This window comes from Spermophilus citellus (assembly GCF_964194105.1).
Source record: "Spermophilus citellus genome assembly, chromosome: 11".
Lineage (NCBI taxonomy): Eukaryota > Metazoa > Chordata > Mammalia > Rodentia > Sciuridae > Spermophilus > Spermophilus citellus.
Window position 1 is genome coordinate 54476205 of NC_138192.1, and position 27398 is coordinate 54503602.

General features: G+C 39.2%; 1 protein-coding gene across 1 annotated transcript; it reads left to right on the forward strand.

Annotated features, from left to right (window-relative positions):
• Positions 1-219: 219 nt before the first annotated feature.
• Positions 220-9864, forward strand: LYPD6B (LY6/PLAUR domain containing 6B; the record flags this gene model as incomplete). The annotated part of the gene is made up of 4 exons (XM_081261689.1): positions 220-367; positions 3970-4068; positions 8053-8183; positions 9700-9864. The coding sequence occupies 4 exons, from the start codon at positions 220-222 to the stop codon at positions 9862-9864; spliced, it is 543 nt and encodes a 180-aa protein (XP_081117815.1).
• Positions 9865-27398: the final 17534 nt, after the last annotated feature.

Consider the following 27398-nt stretch of genomic DNA (forward strand, 5'->3'; position numbering starts at 1 on the left):
AATTACTTAACTTTCATCTGATCAAAAGAATAATGTTTAGTTGTAGGTACCAGCCAAACACAATACATAAATGTTTAAATTATATTCAAATTCAAATTGAAACTATTATATTCAAATATATTGAATAATTGAGTCTTTCAAACAGAAGCAAACACCCTCTTATTTTTAATGAGTAAAATATAAATAAACTCAAATAATCTGTCTTTTCATCATAGACATATGAGTTTGGCCTGTTCAATCCATGAGGTCAGGATGCTGCTCCTCTGTCACGCTGTAGCTGTGGCTGTTGTCCACATCTTTATCCTCTCAGAAAACTGGGCATCTGCCAAGAACATCAACTTCTACAATGTTAGGCCTCCTCTTGACCGTAAGTAGTGGTTGTCGTGTTAGTTCATGACTGGGGAGGGAATCAGAATGTCCTTTGAAGCCCCACTTCCATCCATTGTCACCTTGCTTTTTTTTTTTTTCCTGGAAATGCTTGATTTATATCTAGAATAAAACAGAGAGGTTTCAATGACTCCATGGGTAAGGGTATGGTAACAAAAATATTCTCCATTTCTTTAAAATGAATTAGCTTCCTATTAAAGTCTTAAAAGCTTTCTTGTTTAAGAAATTCTTTTGAATATTGTCCCTAATCATGGCTTAGCAGAGGAAATTCAGTGTTTTTTATTGATTTCTTCATTGGAGAAGAAACTGGCTGCAGGAAGTTTCTGCATAAACGATATATTTATTCTTTCAAGTGGTCATTAACAGTTTTAAAAAGATTAGAATAATTGAAATATTTGAAGAGGAATATAACCTGGATTTTCATTATGCATAATCACAGTTAGCAAGAATTACATAAAACTCAGCTTTTCCACTAACAGTTTTAAAATAGGCTAACAGTGCATATCATCTTATAGGATAATTAATGTTAATATATTTTATATAAACATGTGTATATGTGTCTGTATGGATACATACCATCACCCCTTCTTTTTCCTCTTCAAATAAAACTTCTCTCATACAAACTTTATTAGAGAAAAAATTATTTGTATACATGTAAATGTTTATGGTTCCCCCATCTGGAGGACCATCAGAATCTTGATGGAAGGCTTTGAAATGATATATGCCCAGGTCACTTCTCGAGAGATTTGATAATCAAAGGGGTGAGATGTGGAATTTTTTCTTTTCTCTTTTTTGAAAAGCTCTCCTGATACTGTTGATAAACAGACAGTTATGAGAACCACTATCTTTATACTACACCTAGGTGACATCTATATCATTACTATTCTTTACTCTGTGTTTTCTTTATTATTTAGGACACTCAGTCATCTAGTTCTCTTTCTCTCTCAGTATACATATAAATGCTTCTCATATATACATATACACATATGTACTACACATGTATCTTGAATTATCATTTATTATACATCCATGCATTGTTAATCCCTGTTTATTAATAGGTAAAATGCATGACACATGGTTTTTATAAATCTAGATTATCTACAAGTTTCCAAATTTTAAAGACTGTTATAATTTTTTGATGAGAAAAAAATCTAGAAAAAGAGAAAAATATATGTTCATTGTAGAAAATCTCAAAAAGACAGGAAATATACAAAAGAAAGTAAATTTGTTCATGATTCCACAATTCAAAGGTGCTCCTTTTTACATTTTGAAATATTTTCTTTCAGTATTTTTTCCATATATGTGTATGTAGATATGAGACATACTGATGTTACACAAATTTAGTCTTACATTAGTTTTTCACTCTTTATGCTATAATTTGAATATATTTAAAATATTCTAATGTCTTTTACTTTTAAAAATTCATATTTCTGATCTGCAGTTTATTTAACCATTTCCCCATACTTTATGTCATTAAAAAATACAAGCAATTTAAATTCATTGAAATTGCCATTGAAGATCTTTTTAAGTGTACTTTTCAATTTGCTGATGACCTTAGAATAGATTTTACCAGAGTCAGAATTACTAAATATGAAGGATTGTGCAAATTTATACTCTAATAGTTCATTCATCAGCACTGACTATTAATATTTTTAAGCCCATACAGGTGAAAATGGCAGTCATTATTTTTATATATCTGCATAACATTCTTTTTGCATAGGCCAAACTGAAATGTATCTGCAGTATTTAATTTCATGTCTCCTGAAACTTTGATATTTTGCTTGTGTTTTATACAGCAATGCATATCCTCCCCATGTACCCTAAATACCCACTGCTTCTACTTTTCACCCAAACTTCTGGTTATGTTACTAGGAAGGTTTGGGGTTTACCTTTACTTGCCTACATTATTCTGCAAAACCAGGAGAATTAAAAATTTTACCCAGACCCTATGCCCTGGTCTATTAAAAAATGTCAAATTATTTTATTTTCCCTCTTTCCTACTAAAATAATAAGATAAGGGGCTGGGGTTGTAGCTCAGTGGTAGAGCACTTGCCTAGCATGGGTGAGGCACTGGATTCGATCCTCAGCACCACATAAAAAACAAAACAAAACAAAAACAGCAACCACTTTGGAAAGCAGTGTGGAGATTCCTCAGAAAACTTGGAATGAACTGCTATTTGACCCAGCTATCCTACTCCTTGGTCTATACCCAAAGGCTGTAAAATCAACATACTATAGTGACATAGCCTCACCAATGTTTATAGCAGCTGAATTCACAATAGCTAAACTGTGGAACCAACCTAGACATTCATCAAAAGATAGGTGAATGGATAAAGAAACTGTGGTATATATACACAATGGAATATTACTCAGCATTAAAAGAGAATAAAATTATGGCATTTGCAGGTAAATGGATAGAGTTGGAGAATATTATGCTAAGCGAAGCAAGCCAATCCCAAAAAACTAAAGACCAAATGTTTTTTCTTATTAGTGGATGTTGATCTATGAGTATAGGGGGAATGCGTGGGAAGAATGGAGGAACTTTGGATTGGGCAAAGGGGAGAGTGGGGAGGGGTTATGAAGATAGAAAAATGGTGGAATGAGATGGACATCATTACATGTATGATTGCATGAATGGTACACCGTGCACAACCAGAGAATGAAATGTTGCACTCACATTCGTATATGATGAATTGAAATGCATTCTGCTATTATTTACAACTAAGTAGAACAACTAAAAAAAATTTAAAAATTAAAAATAACCAGATAAAAGGCAAACTTTTCAAAAAGATATAATGACAAAAGAACATGTTAATTTTGCTCAATTCACATTGTCAGCAACTCAGTATTTCTCCTTTCCACAGTGCTCTGGCCTGTGTGTAAGGGCTTAAGAATGCCTATCACCCTTATATTAAATATTACCTTCCTGGTCAAGGTCTAATGCTGTGACAATTGACATACGTCAAATGAGGTGACTTCCTTGAGGATAATTGTACCTGTAATACAGTGCATATGGATGCAAACTAGCAAGACTTGATGTGCTAGGGATTTTCATTGCAGTGTTCCATTTAATTCTCACTATACCTCTGCAAGTCATAGGGATCTTTATTTTTTATAATTATAAATATTATTATGCCTTAGAAGTTAAAAATTATACACTAATTAGTTTAAAGGACAGAATTCAAACTGAGGTTAATCTGGACTCTAGTTCTTTTCAGGGATGATATATGTGGGTCACATTATTAGTTCCAATACCACTACCACCCTCACCCATACCCTCAACCCCCACTTATCCCAAATTATACATCAAAATAGAATGATATGGATCTTTTCAAAGTGGCTTGTGGAATCATTTTTGTTACTCTATAATGGAAATTCATGGAAGTATTTTAATTTTTTTTTTAATTGCCAAAAGCTTGATGGGTAAATCCAACTCCCTAGACATAGAATTTGTAAAGATGACATCATATAAGTTTTGTTTCATCTAACATAAAAGTTGCTGACTTTGTACCATATTCAATGTTTGAAATTTTTGTCTTTTTTAACCTTATCATTTCACTTTGCATTTTTTTTCTTTTAAAGCAACACCATTTCCAAATAGCTTCAAGTGTTTTACCTGTGAAAATGCAGGGGATAATTATAACTGCAATCGATGGGCAGAAGACAAATGGTGTCCACAAAGTAAGTGTGCTGAGTTTGGAAGACTGTCTTGTGATGTCACTTCCTTTAGGTCTCTCCTGAATTGCCTGGAGCAAAGATGCTCTGTGTAAAGGATCAGCACAGCAACAGGCTGGTGATGTTCTATAGAAGTCAGAGATTTCCTCTAAGGGTCTATCCTGAGAGAACATACAAACCGGCGCATAACCTCAATTTGCAGTTGTGTCTGCCTTGAGGAAGAATTTCATAAACAGTATTTACAAGGGAGACTAAGGCATTCTAACAATTTCAGAAATGCTTGATGATATCTTAGAAAAGCCATACTTAACTGACTTAAAGCAAAGGAAAATTTCTGTACTCTTGAGACACATCCATGCTTAGGAAACTCTGTTCATTCATTTAACAAACATTTGGATCTCCTTTTAGTTTATTTAGTTCACTAATGCATCCCAGTGCCTAATCCAGTGCCTGATTCATATTAGGCCCTCAGTAGTAGTATTTGTGGACAGAATGCGTGGATGAGTGTACATTAGAACTAAGACCTGATTGACTGAACCAAACCAGCCACATAGGGATCCATTGGAAGAGTATGTCAGGAAGAGGGAATGGCAATACAAAGGTTTCCAGAGGAAAAAGTGGGTTTGGCCTCTTCAATGAATAGAAAAGACACTGGCCATGTGTTGTAGTGGGGAATGGACAAAGGACCTGAGAGGGAGACACAGACAGGACAGGTTCTTCTTTCTCTGATAGAATGTGGGCTTCACTGTGACCAGGATAGGTGGACAGTAGAGTTTTAAGCTAGGGTGTGATGATACTGGTTGTTTTTAAAATATTGCTCTGACTGCTGTGTGGTGAATGGATGTTTGGGGTCCAGAATAGAAGGAGACACCAAGTAGGGACTATTGTCATCAGGCAGAAATTGGGGACTTGGACTAGGTTGGTAGGAACAGAGGAGGTAGGAAGTTGAATGATTTAAAACACACGAACTTGAAATAAACCAAGTAGAGTGTCTGGTGGAAGAATTGGAATTTAAAAACTCTACATGGAGCTATAAGGATATCAGATGATTCAGACTTCAGGGTGTACTGCTTTTTAGGTTTTCAGATGTAAACAGCTAAGAAAAACAAACAGAAAACCAAACTTTTCCAGAATTGGAGATTACTAGTTTGGGTCTACTATTACCTTAGATCTTTGGGAATTTCTATATATGGTATTTTTATACCATTATTATTTATAGTGTGGAACCAATAATTACTATATACTATACACTGGAGACGTCTACGGGGTCTGAGCATCTTGTACTGTAAATTAGTCATGTATCTGTGACTACATTTTTCATTATTCCTTTTCAAGAATAATTAATTGTGAACATTTTTTCTTGGGGTTCTTTGACATTTCTGTGGCATGAGTGCCCTTAACTCACATGTTTGTGAGTGTGTGTGTGTGTGTGTGTGTGTGTGAGAGAGAGAGAGAGAGAGAGAGAGAGAGAGAGAGAGAGAGTGTGTGTGTGTGTGTGTGTGTGATTGTGTGCTTTATTTCTACATTTCCAGGGAAATTTTTTAATTGTTTCAAACTCTAAGGTTGGTTGATATGTCTCCTACCTTCTTTCAGAGAGCAGGCATCATACTTTAACAATTTGCTTTCCATCTCCTTGAAAACCAAGTAGAAGGGTTAGCATAGTTGTACATGGGGGCCTTGGAGCCCAGCTTCTCAGGCCTTCTCTTTATAGACTGTGATATTTTTTCAAATTGTACCCAAAACTCTGTCTCCTAGGTCTGGGCATATCCTATTATTCATTCACTTAAGCCATTTTAGCATGCAAGTCAGGAACACGCGTGACTGTTTCTAGGTCTTAGAATTCCATCTCCATTGAAACATGGACAAACAAAAAGCAGGAAGCTGCAGAGACCACCAAGACAATTCAGAAATGGGGAAAGTGGAAGAGTTGGTTCTGCTGTGTCCAGAAAAGCTGGCTCTTAGAGATCAGCATGGAATGATCCTCCATTCCAGCATGGTATAGAAGCTCCTTCTTGATGGTTATGTCAGTCAAGTCCTAAAGATACTAACCACCTGGAATTATAACTGAGAGTATGGTTTCTTCCTTTTCACTTTGCCATTATTTACGGGAGTGATAGTTAACCATTTGGGGAGGCCAACTGGCCTGCAGCTATTGCTCTTTGTCATCTCATGTTTCTTTTTTTTTCCTTGCAGCTTCACTTCTGTGGTCTGTCAGTGTTGTTAAAGGGTTCCTATGTAACAGGATACAACAAGAATGGCATTTCTAGTTTTATTTACCCTGGCTTCAGTGCTGACTTGTTGAGGCTGCTTTTTGCATGTGTGATATTGTGTATGAACGCATGCAGCTACTGGTTTTCAATTCCTCCTTGTTTGGACTATGAATTGAAATTCCTTCTCTAAAACAGTTAGTTCCCCCTTTCTTTCTGAATCCAGAAGCCAGCCACACTTGCAGAGCACTCTGCGGGCAGCACTAGTTTGTAGCAGCGTCTAGCTTAATATTAATGTTAAGAGTGCAAATCCTAGGAAATTGTTGCATTAGAAGCCTACCTTCCACCTGTGTGACCTTCCACCTGGGTAAATTTTCTGCTTATGTGACCTTCCGTGTATGTGATCTTTCAGCTATGTGACCTTTCTACTTATGTGGCTTTTCCTTTATGTGATTTTTCTACCTTTGTTACTTTGGACAAGAAATTGTGCCTGATTTTCTTCATCTAAATGAGGATGTTAAGTCTGCTTACCTCACCCTTACCAGAAGGGTGCCTGGCTGATGGTTCATGCCCAGTATGTGTTTGCTATTGTTAATATTATCAGAATGCCAGTGCACTTAACTATTTTTCTAAAAAGAAAATGGGCTCAAAGGTTCTAAAATAGCTTATTTTAAAAAAATAATAATGTCATTGTATTTTTTAGACCTTTATTTTATTTATTTTTAGGTGGTGCTGAGGATCGAACCCACTGCCTCACACATGCTAGGCAAGCACTCCACCACTGAGTCACAACCACAGCCTTCAAGTAGTTTACTTTTGATAGGCTATTCCATAAACCTAGTCTTCTCAACTGCAGTCCAATCTCCCTCCCCTATTCAGTGATGTTGTTGTTGTGATCCCTGATCAGAAAGTTTCCTTGGCCTGAGGTAGTTATAGAAGAGAGACAGAATCAGTGCAGTCATAGGGTAGTGAATGAAACCACTTTCTTAGAAGAACTTTAAATAATAAAATGTTTGTGGTTAAAGCTATAAGGATAATGATATGCAGAAGTCTTTCTGCAGAAATGAGAAGCAGAAAGGAAGAGTTAATTTAAAAAGAAGAGAAAATGGAAATTCATTGATGAGGAAACGCTTTGGGAGTATAAGGACTTGAGTAAGAATTAGATGAGAAGGGAAGATGATCTTGACATGGGATTGGAAGCAATATCTTTTTCTCAGTTTTGCCCTCCATGTGCTGGGGATTGAACCCAGGACCTCATACATGCAAGACAAGTGCTCTACCACTGAGCTACTTCCCTATCCCAGGAGTCCCATCTTTTAACTTTCATTCGCCTCATCACCTATAAGAAACAAATGTTGAATGATGAAGAAATAGGTATTCTGTCCTATTGCATTTATACTTACAGTTTTCATCTTAGAGTTTTAGAACATGTGTTTCAAAAGTAGGGGGGATGGACTAGAGACACAAACATGCATCTTCAATGAGCAGACCTCTGAGTTTGGTGAAAAGTTTGCACGTTTATTTTCAGCTTTAGTTTATACCAAAGGATGGGTGACTATTTATATTCATTTTCAGTATACATATGTGTTTTAGAAACACGTTATTGCAAAAAAAAAAATCTATCTAGAAACTCTAGAGCTCACTGCTATTAAATTTCTTGCCCCAAATTTAAGGTTCATCATGAATATTAGTCATTTCTAGAGTAGTTGTTGAAAGGTCTCTTTTGCATTGTGGAAAAATGAAGTTGCCTTGTTTTGATTGCGTTTTATTTTCTTTTACCTAGATACACAGTATTGTTTGACAGTTCATCATTTCACCAGCCATGGAAGAAGTACCTCCATCACCAAAAAGTGCGCCTCCAAAAGTGAATGTCATTTTGTTGGGTGCCACCACAGCCAAGATTCTGAACATACGGTAAGATCATGTGTGTGCAGGCAGGTGTGTAAGTTTACTGATATTTCATGCTAGCAAAAGTAAGTTCTGAAGGATGAACAATATATTGAACATGCTCATACTTTAAGAGAAGATTCCATTACAGCACTGAAATAGAGACCAAAGAGAAGTCAAAAGACTTTCTGTTCTTCAATGAGAAATAATGTTATTTTAGCAATGAATGATAATTCCCAGATTCCAGTTGTATACTGTGGGCCTCAAGACTTGGGGTGAATGGTCCAAAGCCAGCTCTGATAGCCTGTGAGCAACTCATCTGTGACAGAACCATGAACACTAGAGCCCAGCTCACCTGTTTTGTTCATGGCCAGAAATCACCAAGAATGCCGCACAGGGAAAAAGGAAGGTAGAAATAGGAAAATAGTGATACCTTGTACCAAGGGAAACTTGTCTCACCCACCGCCTCTGCTCAGAGGAGAAAGAGTCGAAAGATTAGGCTCAGTTTAATGCAATGAACTATAGACACACTGTGGATCAATTAATCTTTTTAATTTTCTCATTCTATGATTCTAAATGAGCATTTTATACTTTTATATGCCTGGAATCCTGAAATTTTTGAGAAAAGATTATTTGAACATATATTAATTTCATGAGGTTTTAGAATTTAATTTAGTTTATAAGCACAGAAAATGATTCCAACATTAGTGGTTGTTGGTTTTGGTGACACCAAGATTACCTGGAGTGGCTGTTATAGGGTTTGTTAGTTGGGTGGTGAGAGAGCATTTCACCAATTGAAGCAGAACCTTGAGTAGAGGTCATGGGCATTGAGATCTTTTTAAAATTGCCCCTAGGTGAACCTGATGTGCAGCCTGTGTTGAAAACCATGACATGAATGCTTATCGGCTGTGCCTTTGTGTTGCCTGACTGTTCCAGAAGCCATAAGGAATGACTGGGTTTCTCAGGTCAAGGCATGTGCCAACCATGCACTGGTATTACCATAGGAGACTACTTCCCCTGAAAATATCTCATGCTCTTAGGGACCCAGCCCTTTGTTTTTTAACCACTCAGGAGCCACAATTAGTAAACTATTGCTACAGTAATGATAGGAATCGGATATGAGCATAGAAAAGAGTGAGTCACTATTATCCCCTAACAAGTAACACTGGGAAAGAAAATCAATGACTAATCCAAAAGGTTCCTAGCTTTCACTTTTGCTTCAGTGTTTTCTCTTAAAACCTTTAGAAAGATTTGGTGACTCAATCAAGCAGTCTTATTCAATTTCCCTTTCACTTCTCTGCCTTGATGATGATTGGGTTTGATGAAGATAAATCATAGTTAGGAGGAAAAGATTCTCAAGATGTTTCTTCCCTCCTCATCCTTTGCAGAGGAAGGGAACCCAAAGACCTGTGTGATACACAGACTGGATAGCCCGCTAATGGTCCTCTTACGATGGAGCTGAAGAAGCCTTTGTTTTTCTATGTTTTACCCCTTCTCCCTTCCCGTTATTTACTATTTTCCATCTCTTGTTTATTTGTAACAGGAGTGTAGGTCTTGCTGTGAAGGAATGATTTGCAATGTGGAATTGCCCACCAACCACACCAATGCAGTCTTTGCTGTAATGCATGCTCAGAGGACATCTGGCAGCAGTGCCCCCACACCCTACCTTCCAGTACTTGCTTGGGTCTTCATGCTTCCATTGCTATGATGCCACCATTGTTCAGAGAGGCAGAGACTAGTCCTCTAAAGCACAAGGCAAGAACAGCTTGAATCCTGAACTTTGGAGCGAAGACACTCTTGTACCTAGTGAAGAGGGCACATTGGAAGCCCAAAGCAGAGGCTTTACTAAAATGCTCCTGCATGAGGTCCCAGCACCGAGGATGGGGATTTGGTAGGGACCAAGAGGACTGTATAACTTTCAGACTTCCTAGTCAAAGGGAGCTGTGTGCTGCAAATTCTGCAGGGATGAGCCTGCCAGTATCTTTGATGAGTTACAGAGGCCTGGCCAGTCCCAGTCTGACCAGGCCTTCAGCTGAAAGGCCCTCCTGACCTCATTGACACCCTCAGAGGCTGCTGGGTCAGACCCTCTGGTGTCTGTCATTAACTCAAAGTTTCTCTGTGAAATCTAATTCTTCTACAGAGAAAGCACTTTCCCTACTCTGTTGGTTAGCTTTCTGTTACTGTAACAAATGCCTGAGATAATCAGCTTATAAAGAGGAAAGGTTTATTTTGGTTCACAGTTTTGGAGGTTTCATGTTCATAAATGATTTGGCCTGTTGATCTTGGGCTTGTGGTGAAGCAGCACATCATGGTGGGAGTGTGTGGCAAAGCAAAAAGCCACTTGTCTCATGGTGGGGACATGAACGAAAGAGGTAAAGGGTCCTGAAGTCCTCTTTGAGGACATACCCCAAGTGGCCTAATCCAATAGGCCCTACATTCCAAAGGCTCCATCACCTCCCCAAAGCACCACAGGCTGGGGACCAAGCCTTTAACACTTGGGCCCTCAGAGGACATTCAAGGTCCAAGCTGCAGCACCCACCAACAGTAGTTGTCAATGAGAAAGGCAACTGTAGGAAGAAAACTTCCATTTGAAATAATATGAAATCCATTTGCCAATTGTGAAGTGGGAGGGGGGAATAAAGCTGTTCAGTTTTACCATGTAAATGCATGCTGTGTGTTTCTTGATGGACTTGGAGGTGCACCATGGGTGACATATGCTGGCTTAGAGAATAAAATTCTATGCCAAAGTGGCTCAGTTTCTCTTTCTTTTTCAGAAAGGACTCTTCTGTGGAAGCTAGATGCAAACTTGGTGAATTGAGATGGTCAAAAAAAAACCCACCCTAATTAAGGGGGATAACATTATCATACAGGATGTACCCTCTGCAGAGGTAGCTTAAAGAGTCCCAGTCAGAGGGAATGGCAGGAGGGCCCTCTCCCCTGTCCAGTCACCTCATTTTCTCTGGATGTGAGATCCATCAATAGAACCTCTTTAAACATGGGCTGAAATGTTTGGTCTCATTGCCTTCTTTTCTTTCCCTTTTATAACATAGTCCTAGAATTTCACATAACTTCTTCTACTGTTTCTGCATTCAGGCTTCCTACTGTCACACTTTGGGGTGATCTTTAAACACTCTTCCCTTGTCTGTGTAGTGATGAGTTAATGGAATGTTTTATGGTCCCTCACTAAACATGCACCATTTGAATACTGGATGCTCTGTAGAACCCAGTAATAATGTTATCCTTGCCACATGGACTCACTGTGACATGGGTTGGCAAACTGTGGCCCATAAGCCAAATCCATTCCACCACCTATTTTTTGTTAATAAAGTTTTATTAGAACACAACACACCCATTTTTTTAATGTGTCATCTGTGTCTGTTTTCATGTTACAAGAGCACCATTGCATTATGTTGATGTACAGAGACTATGTGGTTCGGATAATCTAAAAGTCTTACCATCTAGCTCTTTTCATCTAGCTCTTAATCAGTCTTAACTTCTCTAACCTATGAGAAGTTAAGACTGATTAAGAAGAAAACTGCTTTCTTTACAGAGACCCTGGTGCTAAGGTGGTTAATCAGCCTGGGCAATTACTAGATCTCCCTTTGTTTTCTGTGCCTTCTGCATCAGTGCATTTTTCTCCTCTGTTTTGATTGATGTTTCATTTATTCAGTTCCATGTGCTGGTAGTTGGTGATGATGTGAAGGGATGGTCTTTATCTGTCTCTTCTTGTCCTTGATGCTCTGGGAGAGTCTCTTCTGAAGACTCTTTAGCTTCCCATAAAACAGGGAGGGAGCAGACAACAGTCTCTCTCTGTCTCTGGCCTAAACTTAAACTCACCTGGAAGCACTGATTTTGAGGCTGATGTAGATTTATCCCATTTTTCACTCAGCACCTTGAAGCACTTGTGTTTTCATAGCTTATGCTTGTTTGAAATTAATTATATACAGCTTCACTTGGAACATTTTAATAGCATCTTTGGTGTCTTTTTGTTCCCCAGGGTTTCTTTTGACTGTGTAATTGACGAATTGTCTGGTAAAAAACCATTAGCAGACTGTAAATTTTTTTTTCTGATTTTGTTTCTGCTGTCTAGATTAATGAATTTGTGTGTGTGTGTGTGTGTGTGTGTGTGTGTGTGTGTGTGTGGTGTTTTCTTTCCTGAGGAAACATCTTAATTTTCTCTTCTTCGCCTCACATATCACATTTGTATGAATTTTGCTCACCTCCGTTCCCTTAAGCATTTAAAACAGGGATATGTGAGGAAAGGAGGGAGCACGGAGAGGAAAGACACTCCTGGCAAAGACAGCTGAGTGAGCAGGGAGTGCCACATTTGCAAATAAAAACATGGGATGCCCCATTACATTTGAGTTTCTGATAAACAACAAATAACTTTTTCTTATAAGTTATTCATGAACTCACAAGTTTGGCTCATCTAAGGAAATGGCTTCAAATCCTTGTAATAAATCAGAATCTTCTGGGTAACTTCAAAACAAAACAAAATAAAAAAAACTCCCAGGGAATCTGGAAATGTTGATTCAGCAGATCTGAGATGAAGCCCAAGCTTAACCTCAATAATTGAATATTAAATTAAAAAAATAAAAAAGCTCCAAGTGATTATATTGCTCAGCCAGATGCGTTATCTCTGACCTGAGGATATTCCTTCTTCAGAAGCACAGTCTTTGACCACAAAATAGAAATGCTAGTGAATAATAAATCTATGCACAAGCTGTCTGGGTTAGAGGCATAATCCTCCGGGTAGAGAGACCAGCCATCAGCATCACCTGGAAACTTGTTAGAAATACAGATTTACAAGCTTCATCCTAGACCCATTGATCAGAAACTTTGAGGGTTCAGTCTGCTATTAAGGCCTCCAGGTGCTTCTGTTGCATGTACAAGTTCAAACCAGAGAAAAGCTTCCCAGATGCCTTCAGTGAATGGGTACTTGGAGGCTGCATGAGAATCACCTGGGGAGCCTATAGAAAGAAAGGAAGGAAGGAAAGGGGAAAAATGAGTGAGGGAGAGAGAGAAGGATGGAAAGGAAAGGAAAATAAAGAAAAGAGAGAGGAAGGAAAGCAAGCAAGCAAGCAAGCAAGCTCACTCGCTCGCTCGCTCGCTCTTGGGCCCCAATCCCAGAAAGTCAGATTCTTTATTTCTGGGTTGAGATAGCAAGTCTTTATTTTTAAAATGCCTCAGCTGATTCTGATACACAGTTACTGTGGGAGCCACCAAACAGAAGAATAAAAGATGGGGGTGATGTTGGTGACCAGAAGACCCAGGGTACAACCTCTTATCTTTGAGTTTCAAAAGCTCTGTGCATGTTAAATTGACTTGATGGTCTCTGCAATGTAACTTAAAAACTAGAATCCAAAAATAAATGCAATTATTGGAGTCCATTTCAAGGATTTTTTTTTTAAAGTTCACTGCACAGGGACATGAAATGGCCAGGTATCCAAGAACACAGACTAAATTTGTCCCTAGTGAGCAAGAAAATGAGAAATAGTTTGGTGTCAAAATGTCTAATGACAGTTGGAGTAGTGGGACAGGAAAGAAGAGGAACATGTAGATTTTCTTGCATAAAAGAGGCTATGGATATGAATATGAGGAGTATTACTAAGGATGGCCTGTTGAAGATCCATTTTGAACAGATCTACATTGTGGAATAAGGTTTGAATTCCAATCCATAAATCATTTTTTTGGAGAAAACAATGTTACCTAATAATTATTTTTCCCCCATCAATGCCTAAACTCTTCCTAAGTTCAATTCTGAGTGAAGTTAGCAGTCAGAAATTACAGGCATTACTTCCGTTTGATCTGCATTCTATCGTGTCTATTGCTGGATAAATATATTTCATAAGAAATGGGAAGAAGGTGGGAAAGAACTTAAAAATCATGAAACGAGCAATTATAGAGTGGCATGGAATTGAGAGGGAAGGCGTGGCGTGGAATCAGAAAACATACTTCACATTTGTGAAATGAATCAACCCCTAGGCAACATTTTTGTGGCATGTAGATTTCCAGCTAACAAAAGTTTGCTCTGACCTCTGGATCTTGGGCATTTTTTTCCCTCTCATTCTTTGTTGTTGACTCTATGATTTGTAGAGGGTTACATTGTCACACTGGCTGTCTGGGTACAAATCATGCTAGAAGAAGAAGGCTAGTAGACACACAAAGGTGAGTGTCAAAGGAACTGGGAAACAAATGGCTGTCATAAAATGAGTCTGCCTTTAGGCATAGTTCCTCTGCTGTCCATCTGCAACAGTCTAGCTTCTTTCTCTCACACTCCCCTTCTCCCTTCCTCTTCATAATTCTTGTTCCTTCCCAACTCCTCCCAACTCCTCCTTTGCCTTGGCCTCTGTTTCATCAGATGCTGAGGTTGAAAGCTGAGTTGACTTTGGGGTGATCCAGAGTATGAGATAACCATGGTTTGGACTGTGAAAATAGTCTGTGGTTCAATGCCAGGGTTACTATGTAGCAAGCCTGGGAACCTGCATTTTTTAAACAAGCCTCTGATTCTGATCTCAGTGATTCTGATACTAGAAGGCCTGGGGTATCAGTTTTAGAAACAATAATCTAGGGCTTCAGTATAGGCTATGGGTTCTATGCCGATAGCGTCATCTCCTTCACCTCTATACAAGGACTTGCTTGGTTTGTGGAAATCAGTCCTAGCTAAGGGGCTGGGAATAGACTAGAGGATACTGTGGCTTGGCAAGGGTGCCATGTCAGGAATCATCCTGAGAGTCCTGGGACACATGGGAGCTCTGAGAAGGGAGTTGGGGCCTCTTCCAGGCAAGTAGGACATCCGAGGTTTCGAGTATTGGCTGATGTCCCTAGAGGTCATGCTGAGAGAGGCAGTGAGAAGCAAAGCAGAACAAATGACCAAGTAAGCCAGCCCACAGAGGCTGAGCACAGGTTCAAAATCAGAGCCAGGGCTAACATTTTTCAAAAGAGGCTAGGCAACGTGAGACAAGCAGTTCCTGGAGGCAGGTTCTGATAAGGTTTCTGATGGTCCCCAGTCAAGGAAGATGTCTTTCGTTGAGTGCAAAGATGACTTTGACTCTTAAGTAACAGAATCCCAATCAAATTGGTGTAGAGGAATTTCTTAGTTCACACAATAGGAAGTCTTAAGGAAGAGTAGGCTTCAAGGTGGGCTTAATCAGTGCTTAGAGCTCCTTCTGTTCTTTTTCCTGTCACCTCCCTTGTGTCCTTTGACAGCCAGAAGGCCACAGTTATGCCATAATGTCTACCCATTGTCCACAAGAATAGTCAGAGGGTTGCTCTAGGCACTGTCCAAGAACAGAAGATCTTCACCCAGGTCCTAGCAGATAGCAAACAAGAATGATGTGGTCACCCTTGGCTTACTACAGCCAAAAGTAGCTCAATGTCCCCTGAGGGATGTGTGGTCCATGGTGGAGGATAGAGACTGGAACAAAACAGGAAATCAGAAAAGAGGCAGGAAAAATGTATCTGGGTGGGCAACCAGAAATGTCAGCTGCAGATTTCCACAGCGTGAGGCTGGGTGAGGAGGCAGCTGTTCGGGTAACTGAGGCAATGCCATCATGGGTGATAAGAGGGCCATACCTTCCAGAACTGTATGGACTCGCCCTAAGCACATAGCCAACTGGAAGCAGAGCCCAATAGGGACATTCCCTTGCCTGCAATTCCACCCTGCAATCTTTTGATTAATGTGCATTGTAAATCCTCAAGGGATGGAGTGAGTATACAGCCCCTCCCAAATTATTCCATGAAGGAACATTCTCTCCATGGAGAATCTGGGTTCCTCAGAATACACCTGTAGCCAACACTGCCTTACAAATGTTGAGAGATATGAAGAGAAACCTGCAAAATTGAATGTATTTCAGATCCACTGACTCCTGGAACACACAGCATGTCCTAGGGTACTTAATAAATGCATGCTGAATGAATGAACCTTAAATCTTCAGAAACACTGCTCCAAGCCCGAGGCTCTGTCCCACACAGACTTCTTGCTGAGTGGAGATACAAAATGTAGAAACTTCCTTAAAAGGGGAAAGCTTTGGGCTGGGGAGATTACTCAGTAGTAGAGTTAGTCATGAGGACCTGGGTTTATCTCCAGAACTACAGGAAGGGAAAAAAAGAAGTGGGGGAGTTGATGCTTCAAATACTTTTTCCTTGTTTGTTTGTTTTTTCTTATGTTTGTTGACTATTGAGTGCCCCTATTTTAATCCAACACATGCCATTACTCCTTAGGACTCTACCATAAGCCAATCAAGAAGGCACTCTCTTCCAGATCATTTTTTCTTGTTTCCATATATCCTTTGATGTAGTCAGTCATCTGTTCATCTCTAGATAACAGATTCTAGATTTAATATGAAATTAATCTGGAGTCTGAGATGGGTCCTGTTAGGTATATATTCTCATTTTAACTAATGAATTTAGACCAGAATTCATTTAAGGGACTGAGTATATCTTAGGGATCTGGACAGATCCTCAAGGGATGTACTTTCTTATCTTAGCCAAATAAGAAAATGAAGATATCACTAAGTGGAAAAGAAAACTAAAGAACAATGCAGTATTTTGCCCAATTTAGATAAAGCCATATCCTTTCTGTGGATCTTTTCTTGTAATTAATTTAGATCTAAGGGTCTACCATTGCTTTTGGAAGTACTTTTATTTGCAAGAGCTTGTACTTTTATGCTTACCTGGCTTTAAAAATTCAGGAATTTGAAGAAACATAAGAAAAAGATTTTATTATACTTGTGACCATGTCTCATCTTTAACAACCTGGGGGTGGAGAGCAGTCATTTGACTGATATAATAGATTAGCGGAATAATTCTACATGACATCTGTGTATTTCTTTCTAATGCAAAGTTTCAAAAGCTAAAAGTAAGTTTAATTAAGTGGAAAGATAATCCATGATAAATGACAAAGTGCATACTGCCAACAAAGGAACACGGTCAATATGTAGAGTTCATAGGGAGAAAATAGTTTTTAGACAAAACTTTCTGGACTGATTATTGGGGAGGAAAAAAGTAATAATGCTACTTATCTACTTTTTGAGCAAAGTAAGGGGCAAGGCCAAATCTTCCCTGTTTCATTATCCACTGGTCTAGAAATGCAATTACCTGAAGTGGTTTGATGTCCCTTGTCAGATGTGGATAAGTATTTGTGCTAACGATGCAAGGACAGAACCGTGTTATATAGGATGCAGTTCCCAGGGTGCACCGACAGAATCTTAACGAGCATTTACTTCTTTTACTCAGAGAAGCCTGCTGTGCCGTGAGGGGAAGTATAATCTGAGATCTTCACAGCGTGGTTAAAAAAAATACTGCATCTGAAAGGGACTTCCCAATGCTTGCTCTCTTGGAATCTCTGCTGGTTCAGCAGCACCCTAAAAATGGAGGGAGGTGAGAGTCAAGTTTAGTGGAATGGGTTACCTTGGGGAGCTTTAGCCGCTAGCTTTGTCCTAAGGTTTATGAAAGCCAGGGTTTGAATGACTTATGTCTTAACACACCAGACACTTGGCCCAGAGTGGGCTCTGGGGACAAGGTTGGTGAGTGGGAACTGCCTTTACTCCTTGTGGTTCTGCTGAATGTAACATTTGCAGATCTCTGTGGTAGTCGGTCAGTGTGAAGGTGAATTATTTATAAAATGGCTCTAGGAAATGGCTTTGTAACCTCATATATGATCCCACTGGGTTCTTCCCCATTCCCTTTTTTGACCCCATGTAACCAAAGTCTTGTCTTTTTATAAAAGATATGTAAGATTGCATTATTGTAGCTGACTTTTGATACATTTGTCTTTTGTAGGGAGCAGCTACTTAATAAAACCAAACAGAGGAGATGGAGAATAGAAGATGCAGCCTAAAGTCTAATGCTTCTCAAATTTGTGATGTAGTCTTTGAAGAACTGAATATGACCTGGGCATGTGACATAAACTCATGACTGGGCACAGAGGGTCTTTAACTCTCTGGCTTTTCTACCTCCCACTATGCACTGACCTCCATGTAATGGGACCAAGAGCAGGAAAACCAGAGCTTCGGCCAGCAGCGAATACCAGTCGAACTGAATTCATGAAATACTTTATGCAAAACACTTGACCTCACTGCTCTGGGATTTCCTATTTGTGTTCACTATTTATTCCTCTTTTGCCTCTTCAGCATTTGCAGGAGTATCACACAATGACTCTTTTAAATATTTGGTAGTCAGCAAATGAGGCAAACAAATTTGAACTTGTATTGGCTCCATTTAATTTTAGTCAATCAGTTATGTTTATTGCACTACTTTCTATATTCCCTGTGTTATTTAAAGTCACTAAAATGCCCCTACTGTACCTCACTAAACTGGCTTATTTTCTTAATCAGGAGAATCTCACTTAACTGATAGGATTTGCTTAACTTCAAATGCCTCATTTTTTTTTTAAACAATAAGATCTGCTTTATATTATCTAATGTACAGGGCTTCCATTTAATGAATTGTTTAGCTAATTTTCTTTTAGGCAAATAAGTAAATTAATTTATACAAGCTATTAATACCAATTATTAATGTTTTTCATTTTGTTGGTTTCAGCAATCTCTGCATGACACATACTGCAACAAAATGGAAATTGATTTCACCAAGTTTGGCAACACTGCAGTGTTTTGTAACCTTTGCAACACCGCTTATTTGAAAGGCTGGGTTTAATTATCCTTCTTTTGCCTGAATCTCAGATGCTGATGGGTACCAGTTCTATCACACTTGACAGTTAAAAGTAAATTCATCTCAAGTGTTCCTACACGTCCTTGATGCTTGTCACACAAGGAGACTGTAATAGGCCCACCAGAAAAGCATTAACCCAGCTTATCTGAGTCTTGGTTTTGTATGAGGGGGAAAAAAAGAAAATAAGTTTTTCAGCCACAAGTTGAGTTCTCAGCAGAATAGGAGCCAGGCCTATAGAACCTGGATTAGCCAGTTATGAGACTGGAACTAAAAATCCACTGGGATTCAGAATCCTCAAAGGTAGGAGAGCTTGCAATACCTTCAATATGAGTTTTCAATTTTTGTGTGTGTGTGTTTTCTCATCTTATCCCTCCTCCTGGGAACTGCCTCCCTGATGCTCTCTCTGGTGTAGTTTCTGCTTATTGAGATGTTTGAATCCCTCATGACTCTGCCTCTCTGGGCTCTATCACTTCTATCTATCTTACAACATTTCTGCATTTACTCCTACTGTACAATTTGATTTGCTCAGAGCTTCTTGTTGTAAGTCATTTCCATTCCCTCGGGCCCCTGTGCTGCCTTTAGATTGGTTATCCAGCTCCAGGGAATCCTGACTCCGTAGGGGGTGGTTGCATGATTCATGGGTAAGGCAACATGGGTCCCAGGTGCTCCCTCTTTACGTAGAAGCTAGGCAGGGAAATTTCCCTTAAAAGTAGGCATGCATGGGCTGAGTCGTATGATTGGTTGGTCAATGTGGCCATATGGGGACATTTTTCTCTCCTGGTCTCTCTTCTCACTTTCATACCTCAACCTTCCCTAGCATCAAATTCATTTCATCAGCATTTAAATGTCAACTATCAAGGCCATGAATGCGCAGTTGTCAGGTTCTCAGTGACTTGAAACTTTGAAAGTAAGTGTTATGGGAAACACTCTTTGTTCCAGTGCTCTGCACAGTGGGGCTACACTCATAGAAGGACAGAATCCACAGAGACACAAAAAAGTTAAGAGAGGAGGCAGCCCAGAGGGCTTGCTCTTCTTGTGTGACTACCATAGTGTTAGTTTTCAAATCAATGCTTGGTCCTGAAGTGGATCAAGAGGCTACAGGTCCAGAGTTACCCTGACTGGGAAAGGAAAGTAGAAGAATGAATGAATGAATATAAATAAATAAATAAATAAATATATATATATATATATATATATATATATATATATATATATATATATATTCATTCTAATTGACTCCTGAGGAAGTGCAGTCCATCCTGATGTATTTTAGTTGTAACTTTCTGCATCTTCAGCTGTTGTGATAATTGATATAATAATGTTCCCTGGTCTCTCCAAGTATCCATATTGAACCAGCAGACAAATATGGTTCTAGTTTTGGAGACTTCTGATCCAAATGTCCTAATGCAGCATTTTTAACTTTCTGCTGATCTTGCTGGCAGTCTAATGGAACAGTGGCTAGACTGCTTAAACTTGCTCTAAGAAACAATGTTAAATTAAGGAATAAAAAGATAGCTTTAATTTAGTCAATATTCAATTAGGTCTTTTTGTCTTTATCCTAACTTTTTTAGATGGCAGAGTTAGCATTTCTTCAATATGTTGAAGTAGAATTTATTTTTCCTGAGGGCAAATTTCTGAGAAGTGTTTGAGACTGCAGGATAACCAGATTTTTGAAAACCAAGCCACAGGGGTAAAGCTGTTTAATAAAATGACAGAAACAGTAAAACCAAAATCTGATTAAAAATGTAAGTATGATTCATAAAGCTTCAGGGCAATGTCCTGAGGAGGAGCTTGGATTCTAGAAGCTAGGTTTGCACCAGAAATTATCTAAGCAGAATTTTTCATTCTGGGGAGCATTGTCTCTTTCTGCCATCTACTGTGATATTCCAAGGTCTCCATGTCACTGAACACCAGGCATGCCTGGCTGGGCTCAATCCTTCTCCCTAGCCCTGATCCTCCTTATAATGAATGAGGGTCTTCCCTCCCTTTTGGATTTGCCAGTGGGCATGGTGGGGGGAGGTGGCAGTTCAAGTGGAGGTCTCACATAATGCTAGTTTTTTGGATCATTTGATTTATTTAAGTATCTACAATGCCAAGGCCCCTGGGCATTCATCCAACCAACCGCTTTCGTTTCCATAAATAATGTCAGCTCTGGGACTCAACTGAATTAGGTCAAGGTCTGGCTGCACGGGTGTGTCTCATGTTCCCTGAAGGTCAAGATACCTGGACTATCAGTATACAAGAGCTTTTTCAGAAAACTGCCCCAAGATCAAAATTTCATGAACAGTGTCATTCTATATTCCATTTTCAATGCATTTGATAATCTGTGTGCAGGCTATTTTGGTTGGTATGGAGAGGGAGGGCTCCAGAAACTGATGTGGAGGAGACTTAGAACCTAACGCACACTGATTAAGCCTAACAGATTTATCTTAAAAGGCAATGTCCAACAATATGATGTCCAAATAGCAGAAAAGAATTTGCAGATTGATGAATTATGTTTTCACATGCTGAGATCCAGAAGAAATTTAAGTAAATGCTTGAAAATTTAAATGCCTTAAAATTTGCTCCTGGACCATAAGGATGAATGCAAACACATCATGGTAGTTAAAATGAACAAATCATTAACCTCCTTCATTACAATGAGCCAGCACCATAATCAATAAACAGTATTTGTTCCTTCCTGCCAAGTAGTTTGGTAGATGAAAAATGATGGGGCAATATTTTCAATGGACCCTGAGGGGTGAGAGAGGTCAGTTCTTGCTAGCCTGCTCCAGGGGATCCTTTCAGATGACCTCAACATCGTATAGAACAGATTGTCATTGCATAGAATTGAGGCATTTTATGAAGTGTCCATAAAATGAGAGGACCTGGGAATCAATGATCAGAGGGAGGATTTTATTTCTAAACATCTTCCCAATGTGCTGCTTTCTGTAGGAACTGGTCCCTTGTGTCCCCACCCCACCTTATTAAGACTCTTCTGCTTGTCCTCTTAACACAACTCAAGGTTTGGAGATTAGGGCATCACTTGCCCTACATTAATCCTGTCTGTTCATCCCCTCTAGCTAAGACCATACTGTGAAGTTTGAAAGAAAATTCACTGAGGGTTAGGTCATCCTGGAGAGGAAATAGAGCACAGAGGAAGTGACCGCTGATAGTTCTAGAGGATGTACATTGTCACTCTACAGAGCCTGCCACTCCCTGACCTGTCTCCCTGTGCCAGCACCAGTGCTACCCAGACTTATCCTATTGATTTGACCCATTCTCCACTTTACCCCCAAACCCCTATCAACCAGGAGTCCACTATGCATCCTAATGCTTTGAGTATCTGTCTGTACCTGTCACAGAGAAAACAACAAGCTTTTTTCTTTGTTTCGTTCATAGCCTTTCCCCCAGGCTTTTCGTCTTGTCCCAGAAGCTGCCTCTTCTCAGAATGACTGCACAGGAATATCTCTAGCACTCAGGAGCTCCACTTTCTACCCTGATGAAACATTATGGCCTTTACCTCAAAAAATGATTATATAAAAATAGTATTATGTAAGACTGAATTAGTGATTAGAATTAGAATTCTAATTCACTTAATTAGAATGACTGATATCGAAACATTCTTTGACTTATTAAAGATGTAGTTAATTTGGGGGAATGGTAAAAAAAGATAGGAAAATACAAAAGGGAGGGAGAAATAAGAGATAGAAATGTTTGGAGTTACTGTCTTTCAACATTGGGTCTCAGACATTTTTCCACTTGGACAGCAGCTAATCAAATTTCTCTCAAAGGGTGTTTAAGGGTTTTGCTGTATGTTTTTTTTGTGGAATGAAAGGCAATCTGCCTGTGCTGAGTGGTGTTCCTTCACTTTGTGGGTAGTATCATTGTCACTGTGTGTGTGTGTGTGTGTGTGTGTGTGTGTGAATGTTTGCATGCAGATGCACATGTGTTGTGGGCAGGCTAATCCCTTAGTGAACTCTTGGTAAGCCTAGACTGTGTGGTCACCTTTGCTTCTCATTATGCTAAAATGACATCTTGAAAAAGTAAGTACCACTTTTCATTAACCCTAATAGTTCTCACCAGTTTGCTTTTACCCAATAACCCAATTATGTTGCTTATAAGATGGAAAGTATGGGGGCTTAAATGGACATTTTCAGGTTCTTCATTTACTTATTCAGTGGATATTTAAAGACTGATAGCATAGGATTTGATGGGAACAAAACCACAGAAACCCTTTCTAAGAAGAGCTGAGTCTAGCAGGAAGCCAGATATGCAAGGGATTAAACAGATGCATATTTTTCAGACCTCAAGTTGGTTTTAGTTTTATTTCCCCCAATCAAGGATTTTGATTCAAGTTGCTAGTTTTTTTTTTCCCTCTATATGGGAAAAAGTCTAGTCCCAGGAAGTAACATGAGGTAGTGGGAAGCAAGACAGAGAAGGGAGGGAGGTAGTAATGGTAGATTACTTGCTATGGGCAGCTGAGGCTCTGTCCACCTGGGCCCTTCTGAGAAACTAAAGCTCACACCTTAGAATTATCTCCTCAAGGAGCAGGGGAGTTGAGGCACTTATCCACCAATTCCCACCTTCACTGACTGGGGGCCACTCCAGAGAAGTTCACTTTTGGTCCTTCTGGGCTGCCTGCCACCTGGCTGAACATGCTGCTATGGCTCCTTCCAAAGAGAGCCGCTGGAAACTTAGTGAGCACAGGATTTGTCTGTGTGTGACCTCTGGGTTAGTCAGGGGCTGTAGGCCAGGCAGTGATCACTTCAGCTCTGGACATATAGCAACAGCTCATTACGTTCAATATTCATATCAAATGTCATGCAGTTCCATTCCATCACACATAATGTCATTCTTCCCTTTCTGATGTTCTCCTTCCTGGATTTCTTTAAGAACTCTGGTTGTGTTTGCTCCATAATAGGATCTAGGTCTAATTTGGTTATTTTCTATTGACAGAAATCTAGTCATTCATAGATATATATCTTTTGCCTTTTTGTTTAGAAACACTGATACCAGGTCACTGGGTGCCATGCCAGCTCTTGGCCAGAAGCTCAGCAGGAATGTTGGATGTGCACAGCACTGCATCCTGTAACCTGGCAGCAGTGGGGTGATAAATGCCCACTAAAGAAGGGAGTTTTGCCAATCTAGGGCCACTGACCATCAGTGGTCCTGGGTCAGAGGTAAGTATTTATATCTTCAATTATTATGATCATTTAAAGTCATTCAAAGCCTTCCCAGAGCTGACGTCCCAAAGATTACAGCTCTTGAGGTCTAAAGTATACACCTTCCCCAAGGCACTTCCTTTGCTGCTATGGTAGATTCATGGCTCTGAAGGTGGACCTGATCTTGGCTGCCTATTTCATTTACAAGGAGCTCTTTTCCTACCTCTGTATTCCAGCCTCTGAGATCAGATGTGGTTCCTGACTCTGTGGTTCCCAGGACTGCCATTCTTTTCCTGCTCTGGGTAAATGGCAGTACTTCCATCTCCCCACGGGGTTCTGTGTCCCACAGAGATGCACTGAAAAAAAAAAAAGAAGCTAAAATCAACTTCACCCACCATCCAAAACCAGTTCTTACTGCTTCTTGTGCAGGGAATGCTCTTCCTTGTAATCAGTAAAGCTCTAAGGTTATAAGACAACCACAGGGTTCAGGGTAGGGGATGGGGTAGTAAATAAAGATAGAGACATGAATTGAGACAACCCCGTGAGAGGCTAAGTAAGGGGAAAAATGGAACAAAAACTGGAGAGACAGAAGAGAAGGCAAAAACACAGAAGGAAGAAATAAGGAAAGGAGAAACCACATCCTTTTGTAAATCTTTACTAGGATGGGAAAAGTAGGACACATATACATGAAAAAAGTCTTAATATCCAGGCAATGCATAAAGCAGTTCAAAATTTTATGGCTGCAGAGAGCCATGCAGAGAGACCAGTTGTCTCAGGTATTGTGATAGAGCACAGAAAAGAGTTTTTTTTTTTTAAAATCATTGCTACTATTTTGGCAAACCAACTGTACCATTTTGGAGTAAAATATGGATGCTTTCCCTTAAGATTTATGTTATAATGATTTCTATATATTGATTATATTGCAATTCAGAACTATTTTTCTTTTTAAACTATATATATATACTATATATACACCATAATAGTATATATATACATATACTCTATATATGTATATATGTATATGTATATATATACTATTATGGTTTAGATATGAGGTATCCTCCCAAAACTTATGTGTGAGGCAATGCAAGAAAGTTTAGAAGTGATGATTGGGTTATAAAAGCCTTGATTTAATTGACGAATTAATCCACATGAATGGATTAACTCGGTGGTAACTGTAGGCAGGTAGGGTGTGACTGGAGGAGGTGGATCATTGGGGAACAGTTTTGGGGTGTATATTTTGTCCCTCATGAGCAAAGGCTCTCTGTTTTCTGATTGTCATGTCCTGAGATGCCTTCCTCCAGCACATTATTCTGCCATAATATTCTGCCTCATCTTAAGCCCAGACCAATGGAGTCAGCTGTCTATGGACTGAGACCTCTGAAACCATGAGCACCAAAATAAACTTATTCTCCTCTAGTAGTTCTTGTCAGGTCTTTTAGTCATAGCAGTGAGAAAGCTGACTAAAAACGTACCGATTACCCCCTTCTCCCTGAACTGAGATAGTTCATTACTTTACTTCCCATCCCCCCTACTGAAGCAAGTAGGAGATCTGTTAGTATATGCAACCATAAAAATAAGGGCCAGGAGGACACTGGACCAGAAACTCCCAATGGTGCAGCTAGTGCCAGTTGTGACATCCCTCTTTTATTTGTCACTGTTGAGGAATCTCTACAATATGTTGACAGACTGTGTTTAGCTAATGTCAGTAGAGGCCAACTACCAAATGTCTCTGTTTCTAGAAGTGCTACAAGAACTTTTTACAATTTTTTGATGTAGTCAACTCCTTGGCTTATTCTGACAGTCAATGAGTTCACCTCATTTTCTCAGTCCTGGAACCATTAATACTCTTTTTTAAGGCAGTGCTATTCCAAACTCAGTTTAAAGACTCTGACCATTTTATTGCTTGTGCCACTATATTAACTCTTCCTTTTTTATGAGAAACAGAATGGAAAAGATGAACTATAATTCTGTCATAGATCCTGGATTCGAGGAGTTACAACTATCTCTTCCTTGCCAGACTACATCGGTTGTCCTCTTTTACCTGCCTGCATCAATTCACTCAGCACATCCTTCATGAGCATCTGTTACTGAGAGCATAAACAATGTTTTATTGATCTTTGTATCCACATATCCTACCCTAAGAGCAGCAAGGAAGACCAAAAAGAATATAGACATCAAAATACTTATTCGTTTAAAACAAAAATCAGAGTCCATGGAAAGGGAACCCACCATATATTATAAGAGTTACTGACTTCACAGATTGTCCTTTTGTGCAAACGTATGTAAGATAATGATCTGTGTTACCTTTGTGTAATGACGATATTTTTCTTTAATAATCATGCTACAGTTTGCTTGTTTAGTTTGCAAGCTTGAACAAGGTTGGGATGCTTTTTAAGAAGCTCTGATGAATATATTGATTTCAAGTACAAACGTATATGCCCATTTTCAATATGACTTCATTGGCCCAAAATATGAGTACAGAAAATTTACCATACTACATTTGTAAACCTCACTTGGAGGTGATAATCCAATGCAGAAGGACATCTGGTATACACTTCTTCTTTGCTCATGTACAAATTCAGATGCATGCTGATTTTCAAAAATAGGTCAAAGATTAACTTTTCCTTTAGAAACAATTCTCCCCTCTTCTAGTTATTATATTGGTCTGGTTTAGGGACAGTTGCAGAACCTCAAAGCTGAATAGATATAGAACACGAATTTCACAAAAAGTCTTTTGGCAGATTAGATATTGCCATTGAGGTGGAGTTTATCATCCACCTACCCAAGCCTATGTCAGAGACCTTCAAAAGAATTGCACATAGTTTTCACAAATCATTTTCCTGCCAGAAAGCTTTGAGCTGGAAGGAGCTAAATATTCAGGTCCATAACTCTAGTACTGAATTCTCACCCTCTAGGAGACCTTCAAAACTTGTTCCATCATGTTTCATTATTGTTCATTTCAGGTTCTTCCACAAGTCTCACTCTCTTTTCCAGGTATTAATAATCACTTGGATTCCTCTTTACATACTGGTTGGTACATGTTTTAATTGCTCTCTTTCCTCTCAAGTCCTTGCTCTGTATCCAGTTTACCTTTTGTCTCAAAGACTTTTGCACCTCTGTGAGCCCTATTATCCACCTGACACCTTAATATCTCAGTTCCTTTACCATTTTAACCACAAATCCTCCCATATTTATACCTTAAATTTATTCACTAGAAGATATGCCAAATTAAACTCTCATTTTTTACTTCACATCCTTAGGTGATTCCCAGTTCTACACGAGGCTCACTGGGTGACTCTATCTTCACTGGTACAAGTCTTCAAACTCATCAGGACCTTTGTGTCAGTGATCCTCACAGTGGTCACTTCCTTTGTGACTTCAATTTTCTTCCTATCTGTCTTTTAGTTCATTATGTAATGGATAT